Source organism: Daucus carota, chromosome 5 (genome assembly GCF_001625215.2).
Source record: "Daucus carota subsp. sativus chromosome 5, DH1 v3.0, whole genome shotgun sequence".
Classification (NCBI taxonomy): Eukaryota; Viridiplantae; Streptophyta; class Magnoliopsida; order Apiales; family Apiaceae; genus Daucus; species Daucus carota.
The window spans coordinates 4,283,107-4,297,344 of NC_030385.2; the positions used below are offsets into that span (position 1 = coordinate 4,283,107).

General features: G+C 37.1%; 1 protein-coding gene across 1 annotated transcript; it reads left to right on the forward strand.

Moving 5' to 3' along the window:
- The first annotated feature begins 223 nt into the window (after positions 1–223).
- Positions 224–4,417, forward strand: LOC108220524 (5-formyltetrahydrofolate cyclo-ligase, mitochondrial). The gene is made up of 7 exons (XM_017394318.2): positions 224–597; positions 690–830; positions 2,718–2,882; positions 3,384–3,425; positions 3,542–3,587; positions 3,911–3,981; positions 4,081–4,417. Exons 1-7 carry the CDS (start codon positions 261–263, stop codon positions 4,215–4,217), a joined length of 939 nt encoding a protein of 312 aa, XP_017249807.1. The 5' UTR covers positions 224–260; the 3' UTR covers positions 4,218–4,417.
- The last annotated feature ends 9,821 nt before the right edge of the window (positions 4,418–14,238 follow it).

The following is a 14,238-nucleotide window of genomic DNA, read 5'->3' on the forward strand; positions in this document are numbered from 1 at the left end:
TTATAAGTTCTTTTTTAAATTTTTGTTCCACTAAATCTCAAAATATAAATGAAGAAATTACAAATTTTCACAACAATCCCTGTAACAAAAATCCTTTAAGAAAAATAAATTCTAAAAAAAAATCTAAAATATTTTCAAAAAAACAAAATTTTATACCAGCGCCAAGGAAAAAATATACCAGTACAGTTTGTCCACATATACCCGATATAAACAAAAGGAATATTATATTCTGCGGCGGCACGAGAGATGAGGGCAGGCACATGGGGTGGTTAAAAAAAGCATCTAGGAAACTAGTTACTGCAGTGGCGATGACACACCCGCGCACGTTAGCTTCACCACCACCAACAACTTTACCTATCCACATTCTTAACTACAAAACCCCACACTTGCACTCCTCCACTCTCTCTCCCCATCTTAACCTGCGCCCTCCTCCGCGCCTAACCTACGCACCCCCTCCCAGCTCCTCCGCCGCATCAAAAACAATGTCCACCGAAGCAGCGCTGGATCACGACACTCTATTGAAGCAGAAACGGATCCTCCGGACCAAAGTCAAGTCGGATCTCAAGTCCATGGACCCGGCCCAAAGGGCGCAAGAAGGTACTAGCTCTCTTCACTTCTTACTGTAATGTATTGTTAATTTTATAATTAATTGATTGAATATGTTTGTAATTAGTGATGCTTTTATTCAGATATTGCGATTCAAAAGATTGTTCTGGAAGCTCCGTGGTACAAGTCTTGTAAGGGATTATGTGCCTATATAAGCTGTAGTTCGTTACGCGAGGTTGATACGTCCAATTTGTTATCGGACGTTCTTCAAACGACTAATCAAGGTGTGTGTCTGTGTTTATGCATTGTTTGCGATGTCGTATTTTGTCAGTGTGATCATCTGATGGAAATGTTATAATTTAGTGCATACTTTTGTTTTGGTTGACTTCATTTATGTTATATTCTTTTAGTAGTGGTGTTATTTTCTGTTTCTCGGATTTTTTGGAGTAAATTATAGTGTAAGCTATGCTTCCATGATGATGCAGTTCCTAGTTAATGTGAATTACTTGTTATAATAATAATTCTCTTTAAATCTCAGGGTGAGCGAGATTTTTTGAGTAAATTATAGTGTAAGCTATTATGCTTCCATGATAATGCAGTTCCTAGTTAATGAGAATTATTACTTGTTCTAACAATAATGTTAATGGTGCTAAGTGATAGAGTACTAATTAGAGTGTATGAATGTCAGATAAGAGTCTATAGATATAGCCTGGAGCTGTATTTTATACTTCTGCATATTTAGCGTTTTTCCGGACTACATTTTTTTTTAGTATGTGGTATCAAAGCTTCAAGTTGACTTTAGCGAGCGTAGCGACCTTATTAACAGTAGCAGACATCTCTCACTAAGGCTGGTCATAGACCTCGGTTCTAAAGTGATTGTGGAGAGAGAGAACTTAAGCTCAAGCTCTGACTCTGCGAAAGGAGTCCTGCACTCCTGCTATAGTCTTGAAGCTTTTAATTAAGAAGAGCCACCATTTGCAGTTGCCACAACTATCATCATGATGAAGAGACACCAGGGCCATTTGAGGAAAAATTTAATTAGCAGAAGGTTTGGTAGGATCCTCACTATCATCTAGTTTATAGCGCTGAGTCATTTAATCTTGTCATGGCCATAGCAAGGGGGGCATACCTGGACTGCAATTTCTCAAGTCCTCGTAACCAACTACACCAACATGTGAGCTGGCTGGATCAACTTTTGCAGCATTTTTCTTGACAACCAACACCTTCTGCCTCCTTCCCTAAGAGTAGCCCTAGCAGCACCGTAGGTCTCAGGACCTAGCAATCCTTCTTCAGCATATTTGATGGCTGTACGACAAAGGCTATTACAGCGTACGGACGATGATTACAGTCCACGTACTTCATCACAATCTTCTAATCCAACCCAACGTTTGCATTTCTTGTCCACCTACTCACTATGTAATGAGACGGAAGTTTAAATACATTTGTCACAGTAAAAACTGTTAACATGTGCCTACAGAGGATGCCAGAATACTCAACGTCTGGCAGCACAAGCTGCCCTCATTTCTGGTGAATTCAGTGAGACCAAATTTGAAGAATTTAGACATGCTCTTGGAGTAGTTAATCCCATGTATGCACTAGGGGGAGTGTTATCTCTTATTTTTTTATCAGCTGCAGCTGAATTCCTATCTTAGTCCTGTTCGTTCCCAGAATCATGGGAGTAAATAATAGTGTGAGCAGTTATGCTTCCACGATAATGTTAGTACTGCTAGTTGGATTCCTTATGAAGTGGTACCAGTTATAGTATTTGTAGGAATGTGTGTTAAGTAAGAGCTGCATTTTGTTTCTATTCATTCACCATAATTTTTCTTCTGTGTATTTAGCTTCTTTCTGGAGTGTTGTTTTTATTATAGGACAAATGTGTAAAAGAACTACGTTTTTATTTGGATTCTTTGAATCTTTTCTGCAGTTTTAGGACTATCATGGCACTTTTTGTAAATAAGATAAGGTGCTTCGGATTCCGTTTTAAATCTTAATTATGTACCCCTCCTTGCTCTTGCTAAGCGAATTATGTACCCTTTAAGTGTTACTATATTTTATTACAGCTAAATACTATGTAAACTCATAAACTCTTTTAGCAATCTCATATTGCACATAAATAGCCAACAAAGTCAATTCATATTGAACATAATTTTTTGCTTTTCCAACTGAAGATGGTCATTCACTGATGGGAAGAAAGCTCTATGTTCCAAGAGTGGAGGATAAGAATAGACACATGAGGATGCTTAAAATCTCAAGTGTCGATGATCTTATTGCAAATTCAATGAACATTTTAGAACCAAATCCAGTAGATGCTGATGGAAATGAACGCGAAGATGGTAAGAATAAGTTTTATATCTTTACTTTTGTACTTCACATCTGCTGAATATTCACACTGTGGTGTTGTGCTTCAAAACTATCTTCTCCAAAATACCACTACAATTTCCTAGTTATTCTTCTTTTGTGCTTCAGAATAAAGTATTTTTTCATTCTGAATAAACTGCTATAATTGATAATAGTAGCCACACTGGTATTACTTTGTGGATCTGCGGGGCTAAAACTCATCTGACAGTGAACTGCCAGTTATACCTAAAAAACTTATCTGTGGGATATTAATATCAAGCAGAAAGTATGTACGAGTTCTTATAGATTGGTTACTGCCTTACTGGTTTTGGGTTTCCTATCTTTTGACGCAGTTTAAGATCGATTTCCCAGTTACCAGACGAATATTGATTTGGATATATTTTCTGAAAATGAAATTCAAGTATGTAAAGTGAATTGTGACGAAATATATGTACATGAATAGTGTCAATTCTCAAGCTTGCCTTTTCTTTTTGCAGTTATGCTGGCAAATGACCCTGTTGACATGTTTATATTGCCTGGTATGCTTCTTTGACTGAACAGAAATAGTACGTTCATATTAAAAAAAAAAAAAAAAGATATGGTTCGTAGATGACAATGAACTTTCCCTGTGGTGATTTTTTGCGTTCGTGTGCAGGACTGGCATTCGACAAATCAGGAAGAAGATTGGGACGTGGTGGAGGGTCAGTTTACACATCCTTTCCTTATAATTTGAGTGGTCATTTGAGTAGCCCCTACATTATGATTGCTTGAGTGTGTCATATGATCATATAATATGCTAAGATTACAACTGTAACCAAAACTTGGCAGGTGCCCTATAACGTATAAATATTGTAAACCTTTGTATCATATTTTGGCTTCTCCCATTTGACCTAAATATTCCTCTTCAGATGGCATTTTTATAAACGCTTTTGTCCCAGTGTCCATAATCATCTTATCCATGTCTTAAAATTAGTCTAACTTCAGTTTTCTGTTTTATTTCTTTCATGTGGTGATAATCCACTAGTTACTATGATACCTTGCTGATGAATTACCAAAACCTTGCAAAGGAGCGCGGGTGGAAGCAACCTCTTCTAAGTATGTCACATTCAGTCACTTTTTTGTTAGAAGTTTTATGCATAGAGTCGTTTAGATAGAGAACGTGATTTTGGCCTTACACCTAACTTCTATTTGCAGTTGCACTGTCATATTCAGTCCAGATCCTGGATGAGAATGTAATACCAGTTGCTCCTTATGACATTCCTATTGACGCCCTTGTATCGCCTTCTGGTCTGATACTAATTAGACAGACTGCTTTCGAGAGATGCCAGTGAATAAAAGCATGTATGCCCCTGAAAAGATGTCAACTATTGATAACTAGTATCACATTGTCACTTGCCTTTCGCAGTTCACACTATTAGCATTTCCATAAAAATCATAAACTTGTAGTGTTGTGTTTCTTTTAGCATTATAAGAGGTGTACTCTAACTTTTACATGATTATATTATTGAAAAAAGTTGACCATAGTTAAAAATTTGTTTGTGTTTAAATATGGTGAATGTGAGATAGTAGTGAAAATTAAATTTGAGAATGACTAAAGGGAAAGGCAGATCCTAAATTGTGAGTTAATAATTAGGTGGGTTGTTTTCTGTTTAATTTCTTTTATCAATTGGTATAACAACTTTTGTTTTTTGTTTAATTTCTTTTATCTATTGGTATAACAACCTCTTTTATGCTACAGGTTATGTGTTATTTTCTGTTTAATTTCTTTTATCAATTGGTATAACAAGCTCTTTTAGCTGTGTGCTCGAGTTCTCTCAATTTTCATGATTTAATTAGTCTTACACTAAGCTTCTGCTCTGCCAATATACTTCTTGTGCTATCATAAACATTGCAAATATTGAATCAGAACTTATCTATACTATACTATAAAAAGCCAACATAGGTATAATTTGTAGTCGTACAAAATTTTGGTTTGGTACTCTCCTCTAAAACTAAAAGTCTACAACATGTAGATAGCTATTAAACAGTTTCATATACTAAAAACACTCCTTATGTATATTAATATCTTTTTAAATATGTAAAGCATAATGTAACGTAACTGTAATTACGATAACTCAACACAACAAAAGACAGGAAACAATACGTAAGTATTATACAGGAGTCTACAGGTTGGAGATTCGATACGAATAGACAAAGACAATCAAGATATCTGAGACGAGCATCCATCCACTGGAAGAAGTTCATTTACATGTTCAAGCCTCAGTGAAGAATAAAGTTCTATATGTATCTGCTATCAAGATTGCCTGAAGATCAAGTATCAAAGACCAGAAGATTCCAGTATATTTAATTTGATTATTTATAATCAAATTTATTGAAGCAACATCTAACCTGGAATGACTGATCAAGTTTATTATCAAGCAAAGGATTCAAAGAATCATTTCAGTTCGAGTCGTTCGTGAACCAGACCAGTGCACAGGACGTCAGGACGTACGAAAGTATTCAGTGGATTCGATCAACGGATTAATTGATCAAGTCAATCGAGCTGCTCCAGGACATATTGCCAAAGAATTCATTATTATGTATATATATATATATATATATATATATATATATATATATATATATATATATTAATTGTGAATTACATGAATTTGAATAATTCAAGTAATTAAATAAACACAATTAATAATATATAAATATATATATATATATATTGGTGCAAATGAAAGTCCAAGGCAAATTTGTTTAAGTACAAATATACAGGGGAGGCTCCTAAGGATTTGGAGCGCAAACTTTGACCAAGTCAAAGTTTGCGCCTCCACAAACCTTACACTTAGAAAATCTCTCTAAGTCCCTTCACTGTATATGTATAACACCTTCTCATGGTCAAAGCGCCAACTTTGACTGGGCGCAAACTCACCACACGCTGAAACAATCTAAGTACTCCATACAGTGGAGTTACCACAGCATTGGAGCGCAACCTTTGACTAAAGTCAAAGGTTGCGCCTCCCACTCTCTTCACTAGCGCAAGTATGTGTGTATACATAATTTCTCTAAGTCAAAAAAACCACAGAAGCAACGTTGGGGCGCCAAGTTTGACTCCCTAGCGCAACCTTTGACCACAGTGGAGAAAATATGAATATAGAGCGCAACTTTCATATACATATACTTATATACATATATGTGTATATGAAAGTGGCGCCATCTACTATATTCACTTGGAGTTAGTTTTATTTCTTCAAAACGAATCCGTCCAGGACGAACTCAAGTCGTTCAGGACGAACTCGTTAACCATGGTTAGTTGTTGGAAAGTCTATAAATAGGGCTTTGTGTTTTCATTTGAAAACAACTACACACTTTGTAAGTGCACACACTATACATGTTCTCGAGAGTTAAGTTAGAAGATCGTATTTATCGAGAGTTTGTAATAGAGTGATTGTAGTCTCTGCAGCCGACACTTGTGTTGGAATTTGTAGCACCCGAGGATTATTTCTAATACAAGAATATTCCCCGACTTGCTGGAGTTATTTATTTACGATTGATTTAACATGGACTGAAACAAAGATTATCCGCAATTAAATTAAATCGAAGAAATTGGTACGACGTATTCAACCCCCCCCCCTTCTACGTCTGATTGGACCTAACAATTGGTATCAGAGCGAGGTTGATCGATATACAGATCTGAGATCCGTAACCAATCTGAAAAGCTAGCTGTCCGTACAATCGTAATTTTATCTGATAACAATGTCGACACACAAGTTAGGAATCAAAGTACCTCCATTTGACAAGGATGACTACAACAACTGGAAGATGAAGATGTTGCTGTACATCAGAGTTGCTAATCCCATGTTCATTGGGATTCTGGAAAATGGTCCATTTGTGCCTATGAAGATTATTCCTGAATCTGTTGAAAATGGTGTTCGTATTCCACAGAAGTCTGTTCCCAAAGAGAAAAGTGAATACACTGACACTGATAAGGAATATGTTGCACAGGATCATAATCTGCAACTCATAATTGTTGAATCAATGACCAAGACAATGACACATCTGATACTAAGTCTGAAAACTTCAAAGCAGATGTGGGACACTATTGAGGCATTGATGGAGGGATCTGAAGAAGTCAGGGAAAACAGATACGATATGCTAATTGCCAGATATGAAGCATTTCAGGCAATACCTGGAGAGAACATTTCTCAAATCTATGAGAGATTCATGTTGTTGTTGAATGAACTCACCCTGCATGGAAAGACTTATCCACAGAAAGAGATAGACAGAAAGTTCTCATTTGTGATGCCACCCCATCTAGTTGTTAAGACAGAGACCATCCGGGAAAGAAGCGACTTCAGGACTATGACTTTGGAAAAGCTGTTTGGAAAACTGAAGACGTTTGAGATGGAACTTGAACAGAGAAAGATTATATATGGTGGTGGATCAACAGAATCCAAGAGTATGGCCTTACAGAAGACCACTGCACTTATTGCTGATCAACCATACTTTGGTTATCAACAATTAGTTGAATATGGTATCAATGATCACACTGTTGCTCAGAGTGATTGTTCATCCATCAAAGCTGACTATCCTTCTACCATTACTGAGATTGTAGAAGCTGAAGTTGATGAAGTTTCTGATGAACCGGAGGATGAGTTTTACACTCAAGAAGAGCTAGAGCAGCTGGAAGATAAGTCAATGGCTTATATGGCTGCAAGGTTCAAGCATATCAAGTTCAGGAAGAACCCCCGGTACAAGAAAACTTCAGGGAACAAGTTTCAGGGTAAAGGAGGATACTCAGGCTCAGTGTCAAAGAGTACTGGCAGTTTCAAACCAAACATGTATGACAAAAGCAAGGTCAGATGCTACAACTGCAATGACTTGGGGCACTTTGCAACAGAGTGCAGGAAACCCAAAGCAGCTCCTGTCAGAAGCAACTCATATGATAAGAAGAATTCTTATGAGGATCTGAAGAAAGAGAATGAGAAGCTAAAGGCTAAGTTGGAAGCAATGGTGGCCAAGCACAAAGGAAGGGCTTACATTGCTGAGGGAAAAAGCTGGGATGACACAGATTCTGATGATGAACCTGTCCAGAGCAATTATGCATTTGCATTAATGGCTGACACTGTCGAGGAATCTCCATCTCAGGTATCTCCTGAAATTTCTGTTGATGACATGACTACTGCTGATTATAAAAAGACTATAAATGAACTAGGTCAAGAGATGTATAACTTGCACACTAGTTTATTAGCTTCAGAATCAGATAACAGTAGTCTTTCTCTAAAGATAGCTAAACTTGAAGAAAGAGTAGATGAATTAGCTTTAGAGAAACTCATAAACACTAACCTTAAAGATAGAATTGAATATCTAGAGAATAAGGAGAAGTGTAGTGCAGAAATTGAGGAGTCCCTTAGGTCTCAGATTGCTGACCTAGAAACTAAGCTTAGGGCCTATCAGAATTCTGCCTTTCTACAGAAAGAGATCTTGGATAGTCAAAGGGTTGATAAGAAGGTTGCTATTGGCCTTGACTATAGTTCTTTGGAAAGAGCCAAAAGAAAGAAGAGAAAAGAGAATGAAGGCATATTTGTTTCAGCAGGAACTGAGAATGCTCCTGAAGGAACAAATATACCTAAAATTCTAAAGAATACCAAGACCCCTATCTTTAGAATGGCACAAACAGAACCTCTGATAGAAGAAGACCTTGTCATCAAGGAAGAGTTGAAAAATGAGGAAGAGCCTCAAGTAAAACAGGAATCACAAGAAGTACCTTCTAATTCCCATGTCAGAGATGACTCAGATAAAACTGGATTAGGAAGTACTAGTTCCAACAAAAAGAAGAACAACAGGAATGGCAAGTTAGATCCTAAGAACACCAATTCTAGGAATTCTAATGCTAGAAAGGTTTGTAATAATTGCAATTCTACTAATCATCTTACTCATGCATGTAAAGTGATTAAAGTAAATAATTCTGTTTCTAGCATGCCTAATACTGTTAACATGAATGCTGTTCATTTGCCATGTGGTAGAGTAGGTTGCATGCTATGTGCTATGAATATGATGTCTGCATGTTTTACCATGTTGAATGCATCTTTTTCTGCACCATCTACTATGAATATGAATATGCCTGCACCTTCTGTTGCCCCTGTGGCAAAGACTGCTAGTCCTTCTAAGAAGAAGGAAACTCCCAACTCCAAGTCTAAAAGCACTTCTGCTAAGACTAAAAAGGAGAAGAGTCCAGTCACCCCTGAACAAGCACATGTTAAACCAGTTTCTGTTGATAATCCTGTTTCTACTAAATCACCTGGACCCAAGAACGTCTGGGTACCAAAGAAAGTTTAATCCATTTGTGAATGCAGGGCACAGGAAGGAAAAGTAAAGTTGTGTGGGTTCTTGATAGTGGTTGTTCAAGACACATGACTGGAGAAAAGTCCCTGCTCACAGATGTGGTGATGAAGACCGGCCCAATTGTAATCTTTGGAGATGACAGCAAAGGTTTTACAACGGGATATGGTAAGCTGAAAGTTGGAAATGTCATCATTAAAGATATCTCTCTGGTGGAAGGACTTAAGCACAACTTACTGAGTATCAGTCAGTTCTGTGACAAAGGATACGACGTAATCTTTCAGAAGGAAGTTTGCTTAATCCAGAACCGGAAGAATAAGGATCTTACACTTCGTGGTGTAAGAAAATCAAGTTTGTTTATAGCCGACATAGACTCAGCAAGTAAGGGGGAGGTCAAGTGTTTCTACACCAAGGCCTCTGCTGATGATAGTTGGTTATGGCATCGGAAGCTCTCACACTTGAACTTTAAGACTATGAACTCTTTAGTCAAAAGGGAACTTGTGAGAGGATTGCCACAGAAAGAATTCTGTCAAGAAGGACTCTGTGATGCATGTGAAAAAGGGAAGTCAAAGAAAGCATCACACAGGAGCAAAGGCATGACTGACATTGGTTCACCCCTTCAACTGATTCATATGGATTTGTTTGGACCAGTCAACATTCCTTCTATATCAAGGAAAAGATATGCTCTTGTGATCGTCGATGACTACTCAAAATACACATGGGTATTATTCTTACATTCAAAGGATGAAGCAGCACTCGTCATCATTGATCATATCAAGAAGATTGAAAAGGAAGCAGATCTGCCAGTAAGGGCAATCAGATCAGATAATGGAACAGAATTTCGTAATGCTGTTCTTAATGACTTCTGTACTGATAAAGGCATCTCTCGTCAGTATTCAGCTCCAAGGACTCCACAACAAAATGGTGTCGTAGAAAGGAAGAACAGAACCTTGATTGAAGCAGCAAGGACTATGATTAGTCAATCAAGACTTCCAATCTATTTCTGGGCTGAAGCTGTAAGCACTGCTTGCTACACTCAAAATCGTACCCTGATTAACAAGGATTTGGATAAGACCCCTTATGAAGTAATGGCCAACAGAAAACCATCACTGAGTTACTTTCATGTGTTTGGTGCAAAATGCTTTGTGTTAAAAGAAGAGAATTTGGGAAAGTTTGATGCCAAAGCTGAAGAAGGCATATTTCTGGGTTATTCTTTGGAGTCTAAGGCCTACAGGGTTTATCTGATCAATGACGACAAGCTGATTGAAAGCATCAATGTAAGATTTGATGATACCAGACTCCCAAGTCTTCAAAAGGAAAATGAATCTGATTCTCTGGAGTTTGAGAATTTAGAAGACATCTACTTAGGAGAAGATGAACCTGAAGCTGATATAAGAGATCCTAATGCAAATGAAGAGAATGCTGATCCTGAACCATCTGGAGGAAGTATTGGCAACAATACAAATGATCATCATGGTCACAGTGGTCAAAGTGGAGGATCATCAAATAGAATCTACATCAGCTCAGGGGGAGTAAGTCAAAGTGGATCCACTAGTCATCACACTCAACACAACTATGATTTTGGTGAATCATCAAGATTGAATCTGCCAAGACAAAGGGTATGGAGTAGAGACCATCCTGTTGAACAAATCATTGGTGATCCAGACACAGGAGTGCAGACTAGAAGAGCAACTCAGAATGAATGCAACTTTGCTGGATTCTTGTCTCAGATAGAACCAAAGAAAGTTGAAGAAGCTCTAAGTGATCCAGATTGGGTATCTGCAATGCAGGAAGAACTCAATCAATTCGAAAGGCAGAAAGTTTGGAAGCTAGTGCCAAGACCTAAAGGAAAATCAATAGTTGGCACTAGATGGGTTTTTAGAAACAAACTGGATGAAGATGGTATTGTTACGAGGAATAAGGCAAGACTGGTTGCAAAGGGTTACTCACAAGAAGAAGGAATTGATTATGATGAAACCTATGCTCCAGTTGCTAGGCTTGAAGCAATCAGGATGTTCTTAGCATTTGCTGCACACTCCAACTTCAAAGTATATCAGATGGATGTGAAAAGTGCATTCCTGAATGGTGATCTGGAAGAGGAAGTCTATGTTGAACAACCCCCTGGGTTTGAAGACAAAGAATTTGAAGACTTCGTATACTTTCTCTTCAAAGCACTCTATGGCCTGAAGCAAGCCCCTCGAACCTGGTATGACACTCTTTCCAAGTTCTTACTTGAAAATGGTTTCACCAGAGGTATCATCGATAAAACTCTTTTCCATAAAAAGCATAAGGATGATATAATTCTTGTACAAGTATATGTCGATGACATTATATTTGGTTCTACTAATGATCTTTTGTGCGAAAGATTTGCTAAGTTAATGCAGAGCAAGTATGAGATGAGCATGATGGGAGAATTGTCCTTCTTCCTAGGACTTCAAGTCATTCAGAAGCCTGACGGTATTTTTATCTGCCAATCTAAATACATCAAGGATCTTCTGAAGAAATATGGAATGGAAGAAGCATCTCCTGCCAAAACCCCTATGCCAACTGCTGTCAAACTTGATCAGGACAAATATGGTAAGTCAGTTGACATCACGAAGTATCGAGGTATGATTGGCTCTCTCTTATACTTAACTGCTAGTAGACCAGATATCATGTTCGCAACTTGTTTATGTGCTAGATTCCAGGCTGATCCTAAAGAGTCACATCTTATAGCTGTTAAGCGTATTTTTAGGTATCTTAAGGGAACCCCCAATCTAGGGATTTGGTACCCTAAAGATACAGGTTTTAATCTGATTGGCTATACAGATTCTGACTTTGCAGGATGTAAGATTGATAGGAAAAGTACTTCAGGAAGCTGTCAGTTTCTTGGACGAAGGTTGGTGTCATGGTATAGTAAGAAGCAACACTCCGTGTCTACGTCTACAGCGGAAGCTGAATACATAGCTGCTGGAAGTTGCTGTGCTCAAATCTTGTGGATGAGGAATCAACTACAAGATTATGGACTCATGTTGGATAAAATTCCGATTCTGTGTGATAACACGAGTGCCATTGCCATTGCCAACAATCCTGTTCAACACTCCAGGACAAAGCACATTGATATCAGGTATCATTTCCTCCGCGAGCATGTCATGAATGGAACAGTAGAGTTACACTTCGTACCTACTGATCAACAAATTGCAGACATCTTCACTAAACCACTAGATGAATCCACTTTCTCTAGACTGGTTGGTGAACTTGGGATGTTAAATATGTCTAATTAATTAGACAAGAATTAACTGCAATTTGTACGTAGGTTCACAAGTTTTAAAATGTACATATTTTCAGGACTTGTGAATTTACAAAGAGCATCCAGTATTTTACATAATTATGTGATAATTAGTTCTAATTATTTGCCATGATTTATATGATTTACATGATTATGTGATTAATTGCTAAGTGGTAGATATTTAGAATTAATCTTCTTGAATTATTTAAGTGCTTATATTCAATTAATGAATATTAAGTGTTTATTTGATTTATATATTTTAATTATATTTGATTAATGGATTTGAAGCAATTCAAATTATTTTAAGTTATCCATTAATTAAATCTTAATTAAAATATATGCTGCATAATTATTAAATACTTATTAACTAAATTATAATTTGGTTAAAATTTATTTAATTTAATTATGATATTAACTTGTTAAATTGTTTTGCAGTTAATCAAAATATATTTGATAAAGTTAATATGATTATTTGGGCGAATACTTGTGCCGAAATAATTCTAAGTGCTCGTACATATGGTCATTTGATCACAGGCGCAACGTTTGACTTAGTCAAAAGTTGCACCCTGTGTCAAATACTGTATAAGTACATAGGAGCAATTTGTCTGTATGGTGACCCTAGCGCAACATTTGACTTGGTCAAATGTTGCGCCACGGGTGTGTATGAGTGCATATAAGTCGACTTAGATTTTCTCTAAGTCTCTCAATGTTGCGCCTCCACAGTGTACACTATGGAGGGCAACATTGTCCTTTCAAAGTTCGCGCTTAACCCACATACTATGTCCAGTATGAGGGACACTTTCGTCATTTTCCTTATTGCGCCTTTGTATGTCTGTGGATACATATAAACTCCCTTGTTTTCTTTTACTTCAGTTTATTCACAATACATACACATATTTACACGAAGCCAAAACCCTCTCTCTCATTCAAAAACTGTCGAGTTCTTGAATTGATAATCACATTTTTCACCAACGAGATCTTGTCCATTTGATTATCTGAGACCAGTTTTGGATTCCTTAAGTCTAGAGCTTTCAATACATACCTGTTTCACAACGATCCGTTACGATTTTTCGAAGAGGGTTTTCGAAGCTTTTCATATTCTAGGCTAGTTTTGAACGTGATCTAAGGGTCGAAAATTTGCGAAGCCGATCCCATAATTCTTAGAATTTCAAGAGGAACAACATACTTGAATTTCATCGGAATCTAAAATTCTTGGAATTAGGGTTTTTCGGAGCGTTATTAATTCATTATTTTCGTGACAAAGTGATTATTTGTTCGTATTTTTTTTCGTGAAACAAAATTTATAATCATTTTTAATTTTAATTAAAAATGGCTGCAAATTTTGAGATTCCGAAAACAAATTTCACAATTGTTGAGAATAATAATTTAATTACGCAAGCAAATTATCGACGTTGGGTAAGATATATGTCAGAATATTCATTTGCTAGATTTGCTATGACAGAATCAGTATATCTTAACAAATCTCTCCTACGAGATTTCTTGTCTTCCATTTCTGTTGTGAATGCAGGACAGGTACTTGGTATTACTTGTCAAATTCAGGGACGAACACTATCAATTACTGAAAATACCCTGAACACTGCTCTGCAACTTCCAACAGAGGACTTTGAAGCTGTTCCAGATAGGGCTGAAAGAACAAACTTTTTCTTTGCTATTCACTGCCAGAGGGAGAATGGTGATCTTCCAGGAAAGATGTACGTCAAGCATTTACCCAGAGAATGGAATTTCTTCTTTAA

Excerpts from the sequence above, each read along its gene's own strand:
- LOC108220524 (XM_017394318.2), top strand. The coding sequence starts at position 261 with ATGGGGTGGTTAAAAAAAGCATCTAGGAAACTAGTTACTGCAGTGGCG. Across the intron at positions 598-689 it reads GGCCCAAAGGGCGCAAGAAG|ATATTGCGATTCAAAAGATT; the intron begins GTACTAGCTCTC and ends GCTTTTATTCAG. Across the intron at positions 831-2,717 it reads TCTTCAAACGACTAATCAAG|ATGGTCATTCACTGATGGGA; the intron begins GTGTGTGTCTGT and ends TTCCAACTGAAG.